Raw genomic sequence first — 18,605 nt, forward strand, 5'->3', positions numbered from 1 at the left:
GATCACATTTGAGGAAGTGGAGAAAATGGTCAATAGATTGCAGTGCAATAAAGCAGCTGGGGTGGATGAAATTAAGTCGGAACTCATCAAATACAGTGGAATGTCAGGTCTTAAATGGCTACACAGGATAATTGAAATGGCCTGGGAGTCGGGACAGGTTCCATCAGACTGGACGAAAGCAGTTATCACACCAATCTTTACACACGGAAACAGAAAAGATTGTAACAACTACAGAGGTATCTCTTTAATCAACGTTTTGGGTAAAATCTTCTCAGGTATTGTTGAAAGGAAACTACGAGTATTAGTTGAGGCCCGTTGGATGAAAATCAGCGTGGGTTTAGGCCTCTTAGAGGTTGTCAGGACCAGATCTTTAGCTTACGGCAAATAATGGAGAAGTGTTTAGAGTGGAACAGGGAATTGTATCTATGTTTTATATATCTAGAACAGGCAAATGACGGGATTCCTAGGAGGAATTTATTGTCTGTTCTACGAGATTATGGAATAGGAGGCAAACTTTTGCAAGAAATTAAAGGTCTTTACATGGATAGTCAGGCAGCAGTTGACGGTAAATTGAGTTCATGGTTCAGAGTAATTTCAGGGGTAAGACAAGGCTGCAACCTGTCTCCACTGTTGTTCATATTATTTATGGATCATGTGTTGAAAACAATAGACTGGCTGGGTAAGATTAAGATATGTGAACACAAAATGAGCAGTCTTGCATATGCGGATGACTTAGTTGTAATGGCAGATTCGATTGAAAGTTTGCAAAGTAATATTTCAGAGCTAGATCAGAAATGTAAGGACTATGGTATGAAGATTAGCATCTCCAAAAGGAAAGTAATGTCAGTGGGAAAGAAATATAAACGGATTGAGTGCCAAATAGGAAGAACAAAGTTAGAACAGGTGGACGGTTTCAAGCACTTAGGATGCATATTCTCACAGGATGGCAACATAGTGAAAGAACTGGTAGCGAGGTGTAGCAAAGCTAATGCAGTGAGCGCTCAGCTACGATCTAGTCTCTTCTGCAAGAAGGAAGTCAGTACCAAGACCAAGTTATCTGTGCACCGTTCAATCTTTCGACCAACTTTGTTGTATGGGAGCGAAAGCTGGGTGGATTCAGGTTACCTTATCAACAAGGTTGATGTTACGGATATGAAAGTAGCTAGGATGATTGCAGGTACTAGTAGATGGGAACAATGGCAGGAGGGTGTCCACAATGAGGAAATCAAAGAAAAACTGGGAATGAACTCTACAGATGTAGCAGTCAGGGCAAACAGGCTTAGATGGTGGGGTCATGTTACACGCATGGGAGAAGCAAGGTTACCCAAGAGACTCATGGGTTCAGCAGTAGAGGGTAGGAGGAGTCGGGGCAGACCGAGGAGAAGGTACCTGGATTCGGTTAGGAATGATTTTGAAGTAATAGGTTTAACATCAGAAGAGGCACCAATGTTAGCACTGAATAGGGGATCATGGAGGAATTTTATAAGGGGGACTATGCTCCAAACTGAACGCTGAAAGGCATAATCAGTCTTAAATGATGATGATGATGTAGAGGGTTGAATCTTCGTATCGACTGAATGTTACGCTATGCAGTTCTGTCAGCTGTGCTGTGAGCAAAGCGAAAAAAAAAAAAAAAAAAAAACATAGCCATCCTGCAGCCACCGTACTAGATAGCTGCGTGCCTTACGACAACAGAAGGTCTTGAACCATTCCTCTTTCTTGGTAATGATAAGTTTAAAACACGCGTAAGAGATCGTATTATGTCGTCTCCTACGCCACATGGTCGTAAACTCATCCTGATACTGATAAAATACTTTAGGTAAGTAAGGGCACATAAAGGGGCGAGTACTCTACTGCGTGAGCACCACAGGCTCAGAAGAGGGAGGGACAGAGCAGAAAGTGGACCTCATCCGTTTCAAAGAAGACATTCGGGAAATTGATGAAGCGATTTAAGCAAGCAGCAGAAAAACCTAAATCTCGATCATGGGAGAGGATTTGATCTGTCATCAACTCAAGTCCAATGACAGTGTCTTAATGCAGCGCTATGTTACTTGCGAATAGAGTGAGGTTTGACATGATCGTTTTGCTCTTTGTAGAATTAAATCAGTGACAGTTTCTGTTCTTGTGTGAGAATGCTTACCAGGATGATTCTGTGCAACACCACAGTGCTTTGACAATAGCGGGCCACGTGTTGGGAAGCCACAGGTCGATTCTGTGGAGGTGGAAACACGTCTAAAATGGAAGACAAATAAGATTGTATTGAAGATTTGAATATTAATTCTACTGACACATTCCATGCTGTTGTTTATGTTGTTCAGTCGGCAAATTGGTTTGATTCAGCTCCCCATTGTAGTCGGTCCTCTTAAACGCTCTTCATCTTTACATAACAACTGTAACTTACATCCACATAGACATGCTTACTGTGAAGCAGCAAGGGAAGTCAGATGGCGTCCAGAGTAACGACACTGTGACTATCAAAGTTTTAATTAAGTTCCCAAACTTACTGCCCTCCAGAAAAGTTCTTGCGCTCAAACTATTCTTGGGACCGGGAGTTGGATAAAACCCGAAGTGGAAAGCGCTGACATATTTAGCGAGTCGTGGGACGTATATCGGAAAGACAGGTCAGAGGCCATAGAAGGGGGAGTGTTCACTGCAGTTCACAAAAATATTGTCTCTATTTCGGTCGAAGTTGAGTGTGATAGTGAAGTTATCTGGAAAAGTATAACAGGTGTAACTGATCCCAAGTTAATTGTTGGCTGTTTTTACCGGCCACCTGATTCCGCTGTGACAGCTCGGAAGTCATTTAAAGAAAGTCTACGGTCAGTACCGCGTAAATACCCAGATCAAGGAATACTAGTTGGAGGCGAATTTAACCTACCAAGTATAGAGCAGGATGTCTACGGATTCATTGCGGGGGGTGCAGACAAACAGTCGCGCAAAATACGTGGGCGTGTTTTCTGAAAACTGTCTCTAGCATCTAGCTCGGAGCGGATGTATCTTAGAATCTTAGACCTTTTAGCTGCAAATAGATCGGGCTTTATCGGAAACGTCAGTACAGAAACGGGGATTAGCGACCATGATGTCGTCATGGCAGCTACGCTTTCGGAAGTTTATACATCAGTTAAGAAGACTAGGCGAGTGTTTCTGTTTGATAGAGCAGATAAGCAGTTGTTAACGTCTCACCTATACGGTGAATTGACATCATTTAGTTCTAGTAAGGTGGACGAAGAGGAATTGTGGGCAAAGTTTAGGCAGTTCGTTTTGTTACCTTCAACTGCCACTCCATATGCGTCCGAAAATACATTGTGTCTATTCCATAGGGTATATATTAATGTCTCATATCAGTGCACGACGTGCTGTGATGAGACGATCATTAGACCAGGTGCTGTTTGCTGTTTGCTGTTTGCAGCAGAGCATACACGAACACGACGCGACAGCGACTCGCGCACATGTTCAAATGGGCCACCCTGCAACTGACTGGCATGACGGACAGAATGGCCTCTGCATCTGAGGTGGTCTCTGCATACACGACTTCTTTCAGGGGCCCCACAGGTATAGATCTAAGGGGCTGATGTCCGTTGATTGGATGGGTCATGTGACTGGACCACCTTGGTCGATCCATCGGCCGAGTTAAATGTTGCACTCCAGAATGTATGTGGTTGTGAAGACAAGGAAGCGGGAGGTGTGACTGAGAGAAAATTTTTTCCTTCTGGGTCACTTACTCAGTGGACTTCATTTCAAGCGATTCAGGAAAAAAATGTGCAGCAGGGGAACGAAATAACAACCGACTTTGTACCAGTGAATGTCGGGAGTCACAGTAATCAGAAACTTGCTGTGGTAGCCAAGGAAGTTTGCTGCGGACGCCCTGTACGAAGTGTGCCGAACACTTGCAAGACTTTGCCTCGCTGCTGAAACAGTCACCTGGTGACGGATTGAGGGGGGGGGGGGGGGTATGAATGGCTGGAAGTTACGGACAACAAGCTACAGCCAGTGTAACCAAAAGTCTAGCTGTGGTGGTCCTCCATTTGGCCACAGAGAGGGGACGCCGTGACACACACCATGGATATCTACTTGGGGGAGAGGTACTTGCTATGAAAGCGCCACGTAACACCAATTTTGATATTAAACTGATCACTGGGTCTGATATAAGAGATAATGTCGTAAAATATCTTCTGCGTATAACGAAGTAATACAGAGCTACACTATTCGAACAAAAACGTCCAAACACCTATTAGTGGACATCAATATGCGGTGTGTTCACCCTTCGCCTTTATAAAGGGTTCATCTCTGTGCAAATAACTTATGGGAATGCAGCCGGGTGAAGTCGTCGGCAACAGCCGATGTTTCGACAGGAGCACACCTTGCCATTTTCAAGGCGAAACTGCAGCAAGTACGCGCTGTACAGAGAATTTAAAATCTTTGTTTTCAGAGAAACTCTGTAAAGATGACTCACACGCACGCACTCACACACACCTACACACACACACACAAACCAAATATGACGTCGTCAGAGGTAATCGATAGTGAAATGAACTATGCTGAGGACACTTTCAATGAGGCGTCTGAATGCCTGTGAAGGTATGACAGCCCATTACTCCACAACAGCCAAATCCAGAGAAGGTATTGATGTTGGACACCGGGGTCTGGGGCAGACCAGTACATTTCAAGGATGTTATTATCCAAGAACCATTACCTTACAGATGCTGCTTCATTACAAGGTGCACTATTATGGTGGTACAACCAGTAATCGTTTACCAACAATGTCTTTACTGTAAGGAGTAAACAGTGCTGTAAGTTGAATGCATATGCTTCCGCATTTAGCTTTACCCTAAGTGTAATGACAATGTCTTTACTGTAAGGAGTAAACAGTGCTGTAAGTTGAATTAATATGCTTCCGCGTTTAGCTTTACCCTAAGTGTAATGACGGGACGCATCTTAACCACGAAAAACACCCCCATTCCGTTAGACAACATCCTCCATACTCCACCATTGCCAGTGTACATGACGGCAGGAAAATTTGCAAATATTTGGTAAGATCCTGTAGGACCAAACTGCTCATATCATCGGTCCCTAAGCTTACACACTAACTAATCTAACTTAACATAAGTTACACTAACACACACTGTGGGGCGGCGGGTGGAATAATTGTTAATGTTCCTATTATTTATTTAATGCTGTTGTTTGCCGTTCTCAACATTGGCTCTCTAACTACAAAACGTGAAGCCTGTAATTAGAATTCCTAGTGCCCATTTCATCTGAGAAATACATTTATAGCTACAGCTTATACCTATGAGGAATTAGGAGATTGTCTGGGATTCATAATCAAAAACCATTCTCTCTAAAATGTTCGCTATATTCTGAAAGTCACAGACCAAAAAGAATCCACACAATCCAACTACCAGAGCAGTTCAGAGTCTAATGCGCTGATCCAACTGTAAATGTTCAAATTAAATGTTTAAGTGAATGCTCGCCATAATTTGATGATAATGTTCATCAAACGCCATGCTAATAATGGTAGAATGTCTGTCCTGCGGCAGCTCGTGAAAATACGACATACGCAAACTAAAGATAGATCATTAACGTCATCCCAAAATTAACACATCACTCGAAAACGATTTCATGGTTACGCGTATCCCGAGTAACGTATTACTGCATCCGAGGCTGTTTATATCAACGAAACCGACGCGACGCGACTCCCGGCACAGGTGGTGCGCTAATCAGCGCCTGGAGAGAACTGGGGCCTTTCTCCCTCTCACGCAGCGTTCTTACATACAAAGCCGCGGTGCGGACGGCTAAGGAAACGCCTTATAAAATCTGCTCTCCCGACTAGCCGCTGGGCTAGTTTATGCACCAGTTTAAGTTATCGAATAAATCATTGCTTCCTTTGCTGATGGCCGATGAAGCTTTCAATTTAATTGTGCAATCAGCACACAAGTAAGTAATCATAATAAAAGTCTGACGTGGCTAAGTTAAATATTTTGGGCGAGAGAATTAATTTAATTACACTACACGCAGTAGACGAGCTCTGAACTTGCCCTTTGGAGATACGCTATCGCTATAGTTTTATAGTTATTCAGTTGAAACTTCTCACATCTTTATGATTATAGCGGATCTCCCTTCTACTTAAAGTTAAACATCCTAGCTTTATTTATTCGCCTACTTAATCTATCTTGCTTCCTTAATTTTTAAGATAAAAATCAGAAAATCATGAATTTCAACTAAAATTTTAATTTGTGAGGTCCAGAATACTGTTTCTACCAAATTATTGTGCAAAAGGAATCTAAATATAATTTTTTAAGTTTCTAGCTCTTTTCTGTTGCGCCAATGATTTTTACAGAAAAACATCCAAATTTCGAAAATGGTTAAAGTTATTGAACTGATATCCAACACATATTGATTTTGTATTACTCCTGACATGCTAGAAACGTTTCAGGTTATTTACTTCGTTTTAAAGTTTTTTATTGCGCAATATTTATGACGTCAGAGCTAGTTACAGCGGACTGGCTGGCACACAATGGAAAGACTGTTGTGAATTTTATAAGGCGTGAGTATGCTGCTTCCCTACAACACCCATGCCCGAGGTAGGAGTCAAACCTCCGACAGGCGGAGCCGCGTGAACCGTGGTAAGGCACCTTAGACCGCGGAGCTACCCCAGACGGCATGACGGCAGGACACGTTCTCCAGGCATTCGGATTGGCACGTGGCACAGCGTGCTTCATCACTCCAAATCACTAGTCTCCACTGATTTGTTGTCCAGCAGCTTCGTTTTTTGCAATACCTCAAGGGTCGCTTAGCACAGACTGCAGAAATTTATGGCTTATGAGGAAATGTTCGATCATTGTACCTCACTCTGTTTAACTTTGGTCACAGTCATTGTGCTGGACTGCTGGTAGCACTTTAGAACTCACGAGTAAATCTTTCCGCTGATTCCATTAGTTTTTTTTTTTTTTTTCACCTTTCCTCAACGCCTGACGGTCCCTGTCTGTCAGTGCAGGAGGCCTACCTGGCCTACCTGGCCTACTCGTTCAGCTGCAGTCATTCCCTCGAGTTCCCACCTCACAGTCACATCACTTTTCAGTCGAATTGGGCAATTTTAGAATGATTTAAAACTCCATGGTGAATCCAATGACTGACCCACTTTCGAAGCCACTGAGCTCTTCCGACTGACCCATTCTGCTGTCACTGCCTCTCCACTGAGAACACAATATTCCCCGCCTCTTGTTACACGACCGGAACCAATTCTGGTGACGTCTAGTGGTCAATTCCGCCTCACATAGGGATCTCCAGATACTTTATATCAAATAGTGTACAACAGTTGCTCATGAGTAACATTTGTCTAAAATTTCAATTTTTTTAGTCTGGAAGCTGTAGCGGAAATGTTGGGATGAGGAGTTCGTTTATTTACTCACATTTGTTTTATTTCTGTCTGTAACAGCACCCCTTACCGATGAAGACGTGACGGCGCAGGCGGTTATATTCTTCTTCGGCGGCTTCGATACCGTTTCGTCTCTGATGGTGTTCAGCAGCTACCTGTTGGCCACACATCCGGACGTGCAGCGGCGCCTACAAAGAGAAGTGGATGACGTCATGCAGAAGAGCAGCGGCCAGCCCAGCTACGAGGAGGTCCTGGGATGCCAGTACCTCGACATGGTGCTCTCCGGTAAGCCACTGCTCGCAGAAGCCTCGTGTCATGGGCTGCAGCTTGTGCCGTAAATATTTGTCTTACTCTGAAGAGCCACAGAAACTGGTACAACTGCCTAATATCGTGTAGGATCGCCGCGAACACGATAAAGTGCCGCAACACGACGTGGCATGGACGCCACAGATGTCTGAAGCAGTGCTGGAGAAAACTGACACCATGAATCCTGCAGGGCTGTCCAGAAATCCGTAAGAGTACGAGGGGGGTGGAGAGCTCTTCTGAACAGCACGTTGCAAGGCAGCCCAGATATGCTCATAAATGTTCATGTCTCGGAAGATGTTTGGTGGTCAGCGCAAGTGTTTAAAATCAGTCAGTGTTCCTGGAGCCACTCTGTAGCAATTCTGGACCTGTGGGGTGTCCCGCTGGAATTGCCCAAGTCCCTCGTAATGCACACTGGACATGAATGGATGCAGGCGATCAGGCAGGATGCCGCCTGTGAGAGTCGTATCTAGACGCACCAGGGGTCCAATGTAACTCCCACTGCACACGACCCACATCATTACAGAGCTTCCAACAACTTGAACAGTCTCCTGCTGACATGTTGGATCCATGCATTCATGAGGTTGTCGCCACACCCGTACACCTCCATCCGCTCCATCCGCTCCATACAATTTGAAATGAGTCTCGCCCGACCAGGCAACATGTTTCCAGTCATCAACAGTCCAATGTCGGTGTTGACGGGCCCAGGCGAGGTGTAAAGCTTTGTGTCGTGCAGTCATCAAGGGCACACGAAAACCCATATCGATGATGTTTCGTTGCATTGTTGGCACGCTGACACTTGTTCATGGCCCAGCATTGAAATCTGCAGCAATTTGCCGAAGTTTTGCACTTCTGTCACATTGAACGATTCTCTTCAGTAGTCGTTGGTTCCGTTCTTGCAGTAGCTTTTCCGGATGCAGTGATGTTGGAGATTTGATGTTTTACCGGATTCCTGATATTCACGGTACACTCGTGAAATGGTCGTACGGGAAAATCCCCACTTCATCCTTACCTCGTAGAAACTGTGTCCCATCGCTCGTGCGCTGACTATAACACCACGTTGAAATTCGCTTAAATCCTGATAACCTGCCATTTTAGCAGCAGTAACCGATCTGACAGCTACACCAAACACTTGTTATCTGCCGGCCGGTGTGACCGAACGGTTCTAGGCGCTTCAGTCTGAAACCGCGCGACCGCCACGTCGTAGGTTCGAATCCTGCCTCAGGCATGGATGTTGGTGATGTCCTTAGGTTAGTCTCAGATGTTTAAGTCCCATAGTGCTCAGAGCCATTTGAAACTTTTTGTCTTATATAGGCGTTGCCGACCGCAGCGCCGTATTCTTCCTGTTTACGTATCTCCATATTTGAATATGCGTGCCTATACCAGTTTCTTTGGCGCTTCAGTGTAGATGCGTTTGTTCAAAAATGGTCAAATTTGTGTGAAATCTTATGGGACTTAACCGCTAAGGTCATCAGTCCCTAAGCTTACACACTATTTAACCTAAATTATCAGAAGGACAAACACACACACCCATGCCAGAGGGAGAACTCGAACCTCCGCCGGGATCAGCCGCACAGTCCATGACTGCAACGCCTCAGACCGTTTGGATAATCCTGCGCGGCAGATTCGTTTGTTGCTCGCTAATTTTACACGCTGTTAAGTTAGACAATTCTATTCAAACTCCCATCATTTCATATTCTATGTGCCCTCAACATGTTTCGTGAATCTCTTTCAACATCTACATCTGCATTCATTCTCCGCAAGCCACCCAACGGTGTGTGGCGGAGCGCCCTTTCCGTGCCACTGTCATTACCTCCCTTTCCTGTTACAGTCGCGTATGGTTCGCGGGAAGAACGACTGTCTGAAAGCCTCCGTGCGCGCTCTAATCTCTACAATTTTACATTCGTGATCTCCTCGGGAGGTATAAGTAGGGGGAAGCAATATATTCGATACCTCATCGAGAAACGCACCCTCTCGAAACGTGGCGAGCAAGCTACACCGCGATGCAGAGCGCCTCTCTTGCAGAGTCTGCCACTTGAGCTTGTTAAACATCTCCGTAACGCTATCACGGTTACCAAATAACCCTGTGACGAAACGCGCCGCTCTTCTTTGGATCTTCTCTATCTCCTCCGTCAACCCGATCTGGTACGGATCCCACACTGATGAGCAAGTATAGGTCGAACGAGTGTTTTGTAAGCCACCTCCTTTGTTGATGGACTACATTTTCTAAGGACTCTCCCAATGAATCTCAACCTGGTACCCGCCTTACCAACAATTAATTTTGTATGATCATTCCACTTCAAATCGTTCCGCACGCATACTCTCAGATATTTTACAGAAGTAACTGCTACCAGTGTTTGTTCCGTTATCATATAATCATACAATAAAGGATCCTTCTTTCTATGTATTCGCAATACATTACATTTGTCTATGTTAAGGGTCAGTTGCCACTCCCTGCACCAAGTGCCTATCCACTGCAGATCTTCCTGCATTTCGCTACAATTTTCTAATGCTGCAACTTCTCTGTTTACTACAGCATCATCCGCGAAAAGCCGCATGGGACTTCCGACACTATCTACTAGGTCATTTATATATATTGTGAAACATCTGTTCTTCGTTCCAGCAAGTCGGGTGTGGTTGTGTGTGAGTCCCTCCCGGGCTGCTTTACGCATCGGAAGTTCTTGCCTTACGTCATTACTGATATTTGTACATCTCTTGCGAGTGTCTGTCAGGATTTGTCTCTCCTAAATATCATAGGGTCTTCGTCTTTCTAACCCTTGGATGCATAACATGGGCCTTTTAGATCCAGCAACGTTTCGTTTTCAAAAAAACATCTTTTATACCTAGCCACGTTTCATTTTCACAACAAAAGTATTAAAATATGTATACTGTAGTTTATGTCCAGTGCAGTCATTGGAAAGACAATAGACTTTCTTAATAAGAAGCATTATTTGTTGTAGCACAATTAATTTATTTACATTTTGAATTTAGTAATCCTACACGTCTAACGCGTGACTGGGTCTTTTAGACCCCTCAGCAAACTAAGTGTCTTTCCTAGGTTTATATACCTTTTACCTGAATAGTGCGTTAAAGTAGCTAGATTTCTGATAACAATTATCAGTTAGGCACAGTTATACTCTTTGCTGAGAGGTCAAAGGTATTGTAAAAGCTACAACCGAGTGCTCTTTTGAAGGTAGGTGTATTCCTCATTGTCAATGCCGAAATACTTTCAGATCAGCGTTAGGGTTTTTTTATAAACAGGATAGTAACTTTTATTCTTCATTTATAACATGGATACCACACTATCCCTATCATCTGAAGTCAGCGAAGTGATCGAAATTTTGAATGAACCGTTACTGAGTGGCTTGAAGATGAAGCTGTCCTCGATGAAAGTGATAGCAGAGATTAGGACACTGGTGGTCTCCAGGATAATAGGCTCATGTCTTCTAGCGTACCGAGCGAAGCAAACAGTGGTGAATCAGTACAGAATTACTGAGTTTCTCATCAGTCATGATGGAATTCAGCAGAGTAAATCACTGCCGCCAATCAACAGTGTCCTCAAAACTCCACCGGCTCCAATGAAAGGTAGCGTAACAAAAGAAACAGGAAATTCTACTCGGAATGAAGGCTCAGTGTCCAGAGAAGTTTTATGATTATTGTTTTGGCTTGAAAGACAATTCGACAAGAGTTCTTCGTGCGGCCAAAAAGAACAATAGTATGATATTGCGAAAGTTCAGTGCATCACAGCACCTCTGCAGATGAAGGAAGTAAAAACATTTACTTGAGAGAGAGTTTTATTGCGTGATGAATCTAAATCAGGAGTTGGTCGACCAGAAGGCATGTATACCTGCAACTAACAGTTGAAACGAAGGTATTTTGTCTTATGGACAAATTTGTTTTCTATAGAAGCAATAAGTATCTTGTGCTTTATTTTCACAACATCGCAACCGATATGGAAGGTCAATCTGATAAAATGAAAATTGTCTCATGCAGAGAGGATAACCAAATACTCACACATTCAGAATAAGGTTACTCGCTTACTGCGGAAACTGGAAATCATCAAGAAGAAGATGCCTCCGGTGCACACATCGATTAGACAGAAATGTGGTCCATTATTCTGCAAATGAACAAAATCTATTTGCAATGAACTCAGTGAAATTATTTGTGAGGTGCTTTACTGTTTGTGAGCAAGTCTTCTGTTGTGTATCAGTAAAACTGAGAGTTAGTTATTCAATTCAGGGAAATTATAATGTAATTTATAATACGGTATTTCATATTATACTAAAATAAAGGTCACAATATCATAATAAATACTTTCTTATTAATTCTCTATCACTAACCCCTTCTAATTTTGATAATATCTGTTTTAATAACAGCATTTAGAGTTGTTTCAAAACAGGTGTTACAGAATCAAGCCACTCATGCATCCAAGGCTTAATGGCGCACCTCTTCCAAAACACTGTATCGGATTTGTACTTAAAAATGGTCTTTTGGTATGATTATACCAGTGCAGTCTTTTGATGGTAGTAATATCAAAATCCTTTCTAAATAAAGCCGCTGTCGTATGTTCTCATTTTTTTTTATTTTATCCTTCTGATCTCTTGAAAGCAAGACCACAACAGCTTCAAGTAATTTGCCTCGAACAACCTCAGCTGAGATACTCACTATCATTGTTTCCAAAGTACATGCGAAACCTGGGATTAAGTATGCTTTCTGAAGTGTGGTCTTTGAAGACAACAGTAATATTCTGTACCACTGATGATCACAGTGCTAGAATATGCAGGAAGCTCATATTCTTTTATCCGTTTAATGATGTATGCTATTGTCTGAAACTCTTGCAGCCACGATTAAAAATATTGAGGCAGATTTTACGAAGGAATCTTCCTACAGTATTCCCACGAGCTATTCTACATTGATCGGAGGAATTCTCCACTTAGTTGCACGGTGTTCCCCGCGACCAGTGAAGTTATACTAAATGCTGCTTGAAATCAGTTCTGCCGTAACTGAACAAACGTTTTCTATGAATATGCCCCATAGCTAGCAAATCACGGGCATTAGGCGCAGCATTTTATTTGACAAAAAGTTTTGTATAATAGAAGTTGTTATTTTATCCATGTTGGATATTGTGAATTTCCTTAGGCTGTTCACAAAAATCAGACACAAATTACACCCCTAACAGTCACATCACTGCATTTTGAGATACCAGTTTGTTATTGCGTAAATATAAACCACGATGATGAACAAAAGAGTCGCTCTCTTCCCACTCTCCAACTTTTTAATTTTATTTTTCCTGCAATTAAGTTATGAACAGTTGTTGTTGTGGTGGTCTTCAGTCCTGAGACTGGTTTGATGCAGCTCTCCATGCTACTCTATCCTGTGCAAGCTTCTTCAGCTCCCAGTACCTACTGCAGCCTACATCCTTAGTAGTGATGTCCAAATATCTGTATGTGTAAATTTGTGTACATATATGTCTACTTTGTAATATGTAATAGGTTAGCTTTGTAGTATTTCATTAATAATTACCACTGACAGTATAAAAAATCATAGTAACAACAATTTATCATTATCCTACTGTCTTTTAATAATACGTTCATGCTTAAGGTGCAAATATTTTCCTGTTATTAACATGTTACATTTTACACATCCCACAAATCAGCTTTGCTTACATCCTTGGTCGATATTTTATGGTTGGTTGGCTGGTTGATTTGGGGGAGGGGACCAAACAGCGAGGTCATCGGTCGCATCGAATTAGGTAAGGAGAGGAAGGAAGTCGGCCGTGCCCTTTCAAAGGAACCATCCCGGAATATTTAATGAATGATATCTTTGTATCTTTGCTTAATGATAATCTTTGCACTGTAAAGAAAAACACCAAGTGTGTAACACAAGTGAGGTGCTCAACATGAGTTTAAAGAATATTGTGAAGTGTGCTACAGTAACTTATTTGCAATATGTGTGTTACGGTGGAATTCAGGAACATAAACATCGAGCTAGAAAACCACATGGAACACCACAAAACGAACCACCGTCTCCTGCAACATATGTAAGCGAAGAAAACTATTTTGCAGCACTTTAGCGTATTTTTATTAACGAAACAACAGACAAAGTGGTACTAAATACTTAAATATTCTTGTGCAGTTTGGAGCAGACGACAAGCTGTTGACCAAAACATCTATGTAATGAAAAATATTATCCATTTGTAGAAGGGCATGATAGGCCGAAACCGGCTAAGGGAACAAAATAAAACATTCAAAAAAGTATGTTTCGCTGGTTACGTCATTCACGAACTGTAGAAGTTATTTACGGACTGTCTAGTTTTAGCGTAACTGCCAAGTTTTTGAAGGGGCGTTCTGAAATCAATGTTTCATACTGAAATAACTCTTAGCAGTCCATTGGTAGCATTCTCCGACAGGCTGAATCTTCCCACGAAAGTTTTACAAGTTACTTTTATTGCCTCCGGACAAGCCCATTTCACGAAATACAATTACATGACAGAGTAAGACGAACAGGCCATTACCCAAACTTCTCCTGCCATTTTCTTTTTCACGCAAAGATTTCAGCATTACGGCGTTTAGGAGACGGGCGTTTGATTTGCAGATGATTTCATAATAGTGATAGTAGTAGTAACAATTTCTTTCATTTGTTCCTGTACCATTTTGTTAGATTAATATTAGACAAGTGAAATTATAGAGACGTGAACAGTTGATACCAAGTGGAGGAAATTTTCAATCTAAAAAGAAGTATACGTACCATAAATAGACCAAGAGACTTCAATAAATCATCCAAATCACACTGTATACTTAATTTCATTTACAGTTACTGCAGATAACCACTGTCCATCATTTAAAACATACGTTGCACTATTAATATCATTTCACTATTTCTCCCTTGCCGAACCATTCGTAATAGTTTCCTATGTATCAGCGTGTAATTGAAAATCGCCTTGTGTGGTTCCCTTGTTTGGTGAATGAATCTTTCTGGTGGCTTGCATGTGGAGTTTCTTTATGATCTGTAGACTGGATAAGACCAGATGTCCGTTCAGTTTACTGGTTTTTTTCTGTAATTTTTATGTTGTGTGGTACTATATTATCTATACTGTCCCCAACATATAATAAATAATCATACAATAAATTTTTCTTTTTGTGGTTGTCCACATAGCTTCGATGCCAAAATAATCTCCTCTAGATGTACGGGCAAGAACTATCTTTGACCAATCACTTCCTCCACAGACTTTAAGAGTGAAGTAGCCAAGGTCAGATTTACATTCCATAAATACAAAAAGAAGTGCAATAATGTGCTGATAACAAGCCACGAGAACATCAAAAGCCGCACGAGGCTATGCATACCCTCTGACGACAGGCGAACGTCCAAACGGGTGGTGAAGGCACACAGATGTGTGAGTGAGATACTGTCTTTTGAAACGGCATCCTGGTAGCTCTGACATCATCTCTCATCAGCGAACGGTACTGAGACGAACCGCACACCAGTTCGTTCGACTGCAGTATCCCACTTCCGACACGTACGTGAAGCAAGTCAATTCACGACACCGTCACTACCGAATCGTGTCATAATGGTTTGAGCAACAAACAAAAGAGATGAGGGTTACTTTTTGCCTTTTAGTTCACCTTATAACGTACCTATTAGAATTAAGGTGTATGTAAGGTTTTACTGTGACACATGTCTCTAATGTCACGCGGTTAGTGGAGACAAGATGTCGTATCCGAAGATCAGTGTTTACTGACAGAACGCATATAGTCACAACCTGATCGCTATCGTTCGGGTTACTGCGTACAACAATGACCTAAACGTAAAAAAAAATGGTAATAAATTAAAGTTTCACTGTAATTAGCCGAGTTTTGAATGCCAGAATATGGTTTGAATAAATTTAGACTGCAGAATGAGATGGTCGCCAGCTCCAAAACGAGCAAAAACTTATCTTTCGTAAGAGACTGTAATGACTCTAAAAACATGTAGGAAAGTAGCAACTTGACAAAATGCACATGCGTTAGCTTACTTGTAAAAGACACATGTGCCATGAACACAAGAGACAATTTGGAATGTAATGATGTTAGTTACCGTTAGCCATAACCAGTAATCATCAATGACTAGCAACACTTTATGGAAACTGTACTGTGTTGTGTAATTCATGATTGTTATCTTTCAAACAACAGCTGAACGTGACAAAAACTGTTCATCATTCTTTACTTATTATTTTGCAAGTGACTGCGTCTTAGATTAATGCCCTAATTACTTTCATTCATGGCAATGACTATTTTTCGGTACCAAAGTTGCTTAGACGAACACATAATATCATTTACAAAATACAACATAAAATTCTAAAACTACCTTGACTACAAGGAAGCCAACATACTTCAGTAACTTAAAATGAATTTCAATTAAATCACTTTTAATTTAACCTAATTATCTGCAGCAGTAGTGCAATACTCTCTGAATCTCTTTAGTTACAACTGCTTTTGAACACAATAAGTGATTGAAAATCAACTGTAAATTTAACCACCTTTGGCTTCTTTTGACTATTTCTTTCACTTGGGACTAACTCAGAATTTATGCTGAAAAAATAAAACCCTTGTGATTGTTAACGACCCGGGCCAATGAAGTTTCTCTGTCTGCATTCTTCATTACTTCCAAAATCTTAGAGCTCTAGAATTTGAGCGCCAAATATATTCCTTAGTTACCTTATGTTCTCTCACAGTCATCCACCTCCGACACCTTCGCGTACACTAAATCATCATCAGCAAACAAGCTCAGGTTGCTGCCCGCCCTCTCCGCCAAATCATTTACGCATACAGAGAATATCAGCGGTCTGTCACACTTCCGTGGGGCACTCCTGGCGGTACCCATGCTTCTGATGAACACTCGTAGTCGAGAACAACATACTCGATTCTATAACTTTTTTAAGAAGTCTTCGAGCCACTAACATATCTGTGAACTTATTCCATATGCTCGTAACTTCTTTAACAGCTTGCAATGGCGCTACGTGTCAAATGATTTCCAGAAATATAGAAATATGGAATCTGCCTGTTGCCCTTCATCCATAGTTCGCAGTATGTCATGTGAAAATGGGCAAGCCGAGTTTCGAGCGAGCGATGCTTTCTAAAGCACTGCTGATTCGTGGGTATAAGATTCTCGGTCGCAAGAAAACGTATTATATTCGAATTGAGAATGCGTTCAAGGATTCTGCAGCAGAACGATGTTAGAGATATTGGTCTGTAATTTTTCGGGTCCGTTATTTTGCCCTTTTTATATGAGCTGTCACCTGCGCTTCATTACAGTCTCTTCGGACTTTGCGCTGGGCGAGAGATTCGCGGTAAACGCAACCTAGGTTAAGGGGCCAGCGCTTAGTATTCCCCGAAACACCGAAATGGGATTCCATCCGCAGCTGGTGACTTCTTTATTTTCAACTCTTTCAGTTGTTTCTCTACGCCAATGATGCTTCTTACTATATCGTCCGTACTGGAGTCTCTTCGATGGTCAAACGACTGCATCTTTTGTACGATTCTCCTGCGCGAACGATGTCTTGAATATGAAATATAAAACTTTGGCTTTCGTTTTCCTATCTTCAACCGCGGCACCAGACCGGTCTGTAAATGACAGGATGGAAACCTTAGACCCATTTACCGATTTTACACAGGACCAGAATTTTCTCGGGTTCTCTCCCAGATTTTTTGGTAACGTATGACGGTGGTAGTTATGATATGCTTCGCGCATAGATCTTTTCACAGACGCATGAATCTCTACCTATCTCTGATTCTCGTCATTCACGCGTTCTCATTTGAACCTAGAGTGCAACAGCCTCTGCTTCCGTATCTCACTATTAAACCATGGTGAGTCTTTTGCGTCCTTAATCCACTTTCTAGGCACATAATTCTCCAGTCCACGATTTACACTCTGCATAAACTTAACCTGTAATTTCTCAACTACTATCGTACTGGAAATAAGTAGCGCCAGTCCATTGTCTAAGTTAGTTACTGACAACTGCTTAGCTGCTCTTTCTAGCAGAAACACTGTCCTAGCATTCTTAAATGATTTATTAACTTCCGTAATCATAGTTGCTGTAATGACATAAAGGTCGCGAATCACCGTTTCTATACTGACGTTCTCGATAAGGTCCGGACTGTTTGTAGCTACAATGTCTTCATTCTTAAATGATTTATTAACTTCCGTAATCATAGTTGCTATAATGACATAAAGGTCGCGAATCACCGTTTCTACACTGACGTTCTCGATAAGGTCCGGACTGTTAGTAGCTACAATGTCTAAAATATTTGCTTTGCGTGTGGGCTGCTGAACTACCTGCTCAAGACAGTTTTCGGAAAACGTGTTCAAAAGTGCTTCGCACGACTGTCTCTTTATACCCGCTGCAATGAATCCATAGACATTCCAGTCTATACTGGGTAGAGTTAAGTCGCCTCCAACCAATATTGCGTGATATGACCGTAGACTTTCTTTGAATGACTCTAGACCTATCAGCAGAATTGGGTGCCCGGTAACAACATCCAACAATCAGCTTGGTTTCAGCTAGACCTATTATAAGTGACTAGATAACTCCACTGTCACACTCAACTTAGACCTCAATGGAGACAGTATTTTTGTCTGTTGCAATGAACACTCCCCCTTCTATGGCCTATAAACTGTCTTTCCGATATACGATCCATGACTCGCTAAATATCTGAGCTTTGCATTTTGTATTCCAGCTAGCTCTCAGTCACTATAATAATTTGAGGGCGAGAACTTTCTTGGAGGGCAGTAAATTCTGTAATTTTGTACGAATACTTCGACTATTTACTGATAAAATTTTGACAGTCAATGTGGTTTATGTGCGTGTCGTTTGGCGTTGTTGATCAGAACACCTCCAACTACCGCCTAACATAAAAAAACCGCGTGCCTTCAGGAAGTACTCTGCTTCCTG

General features: G+C 42.0%; 1 protein-coding gene across 1 annotated transcript in view; it reads left to right on the forward strand.

Moving 5' to 3' along the window:
• Positions 1-18,605, forward strand: part of LOC126458634 (cytochrome P450 9e2-like) — a 131,727-nt gene that overhangs the window by 79,364 nt on the left and 33,758 nt on the right. The window contains exon 6 of the mRNA XM_050095802.1: positions 7,436-7,660. Within this exon, the coding sequence (XP_049951759.1) occupies positions 7,436-7,660 (225 nt within the window). The remainder of the gene's footprint in view (positions 1-7,435; positions 7,661-18,605) is intronic.

This window comes from Schistocerca serialis, chromosome 2 (genome assembly GCF_023864345.2).
Source record: "Schistocerca serialis cubense isolate TAMUIC-IGC-003099 chromosome 2, iqSchSeri2.2, whole genome shotgun sequence".
NCBI classification, from domain to species: domain Eukaryota; kingdom Metazoa; phylum Arthropoda; class Insecta; order Orthoptera; family Acrididae; genus Schistocerca; species Schistocerca serialis.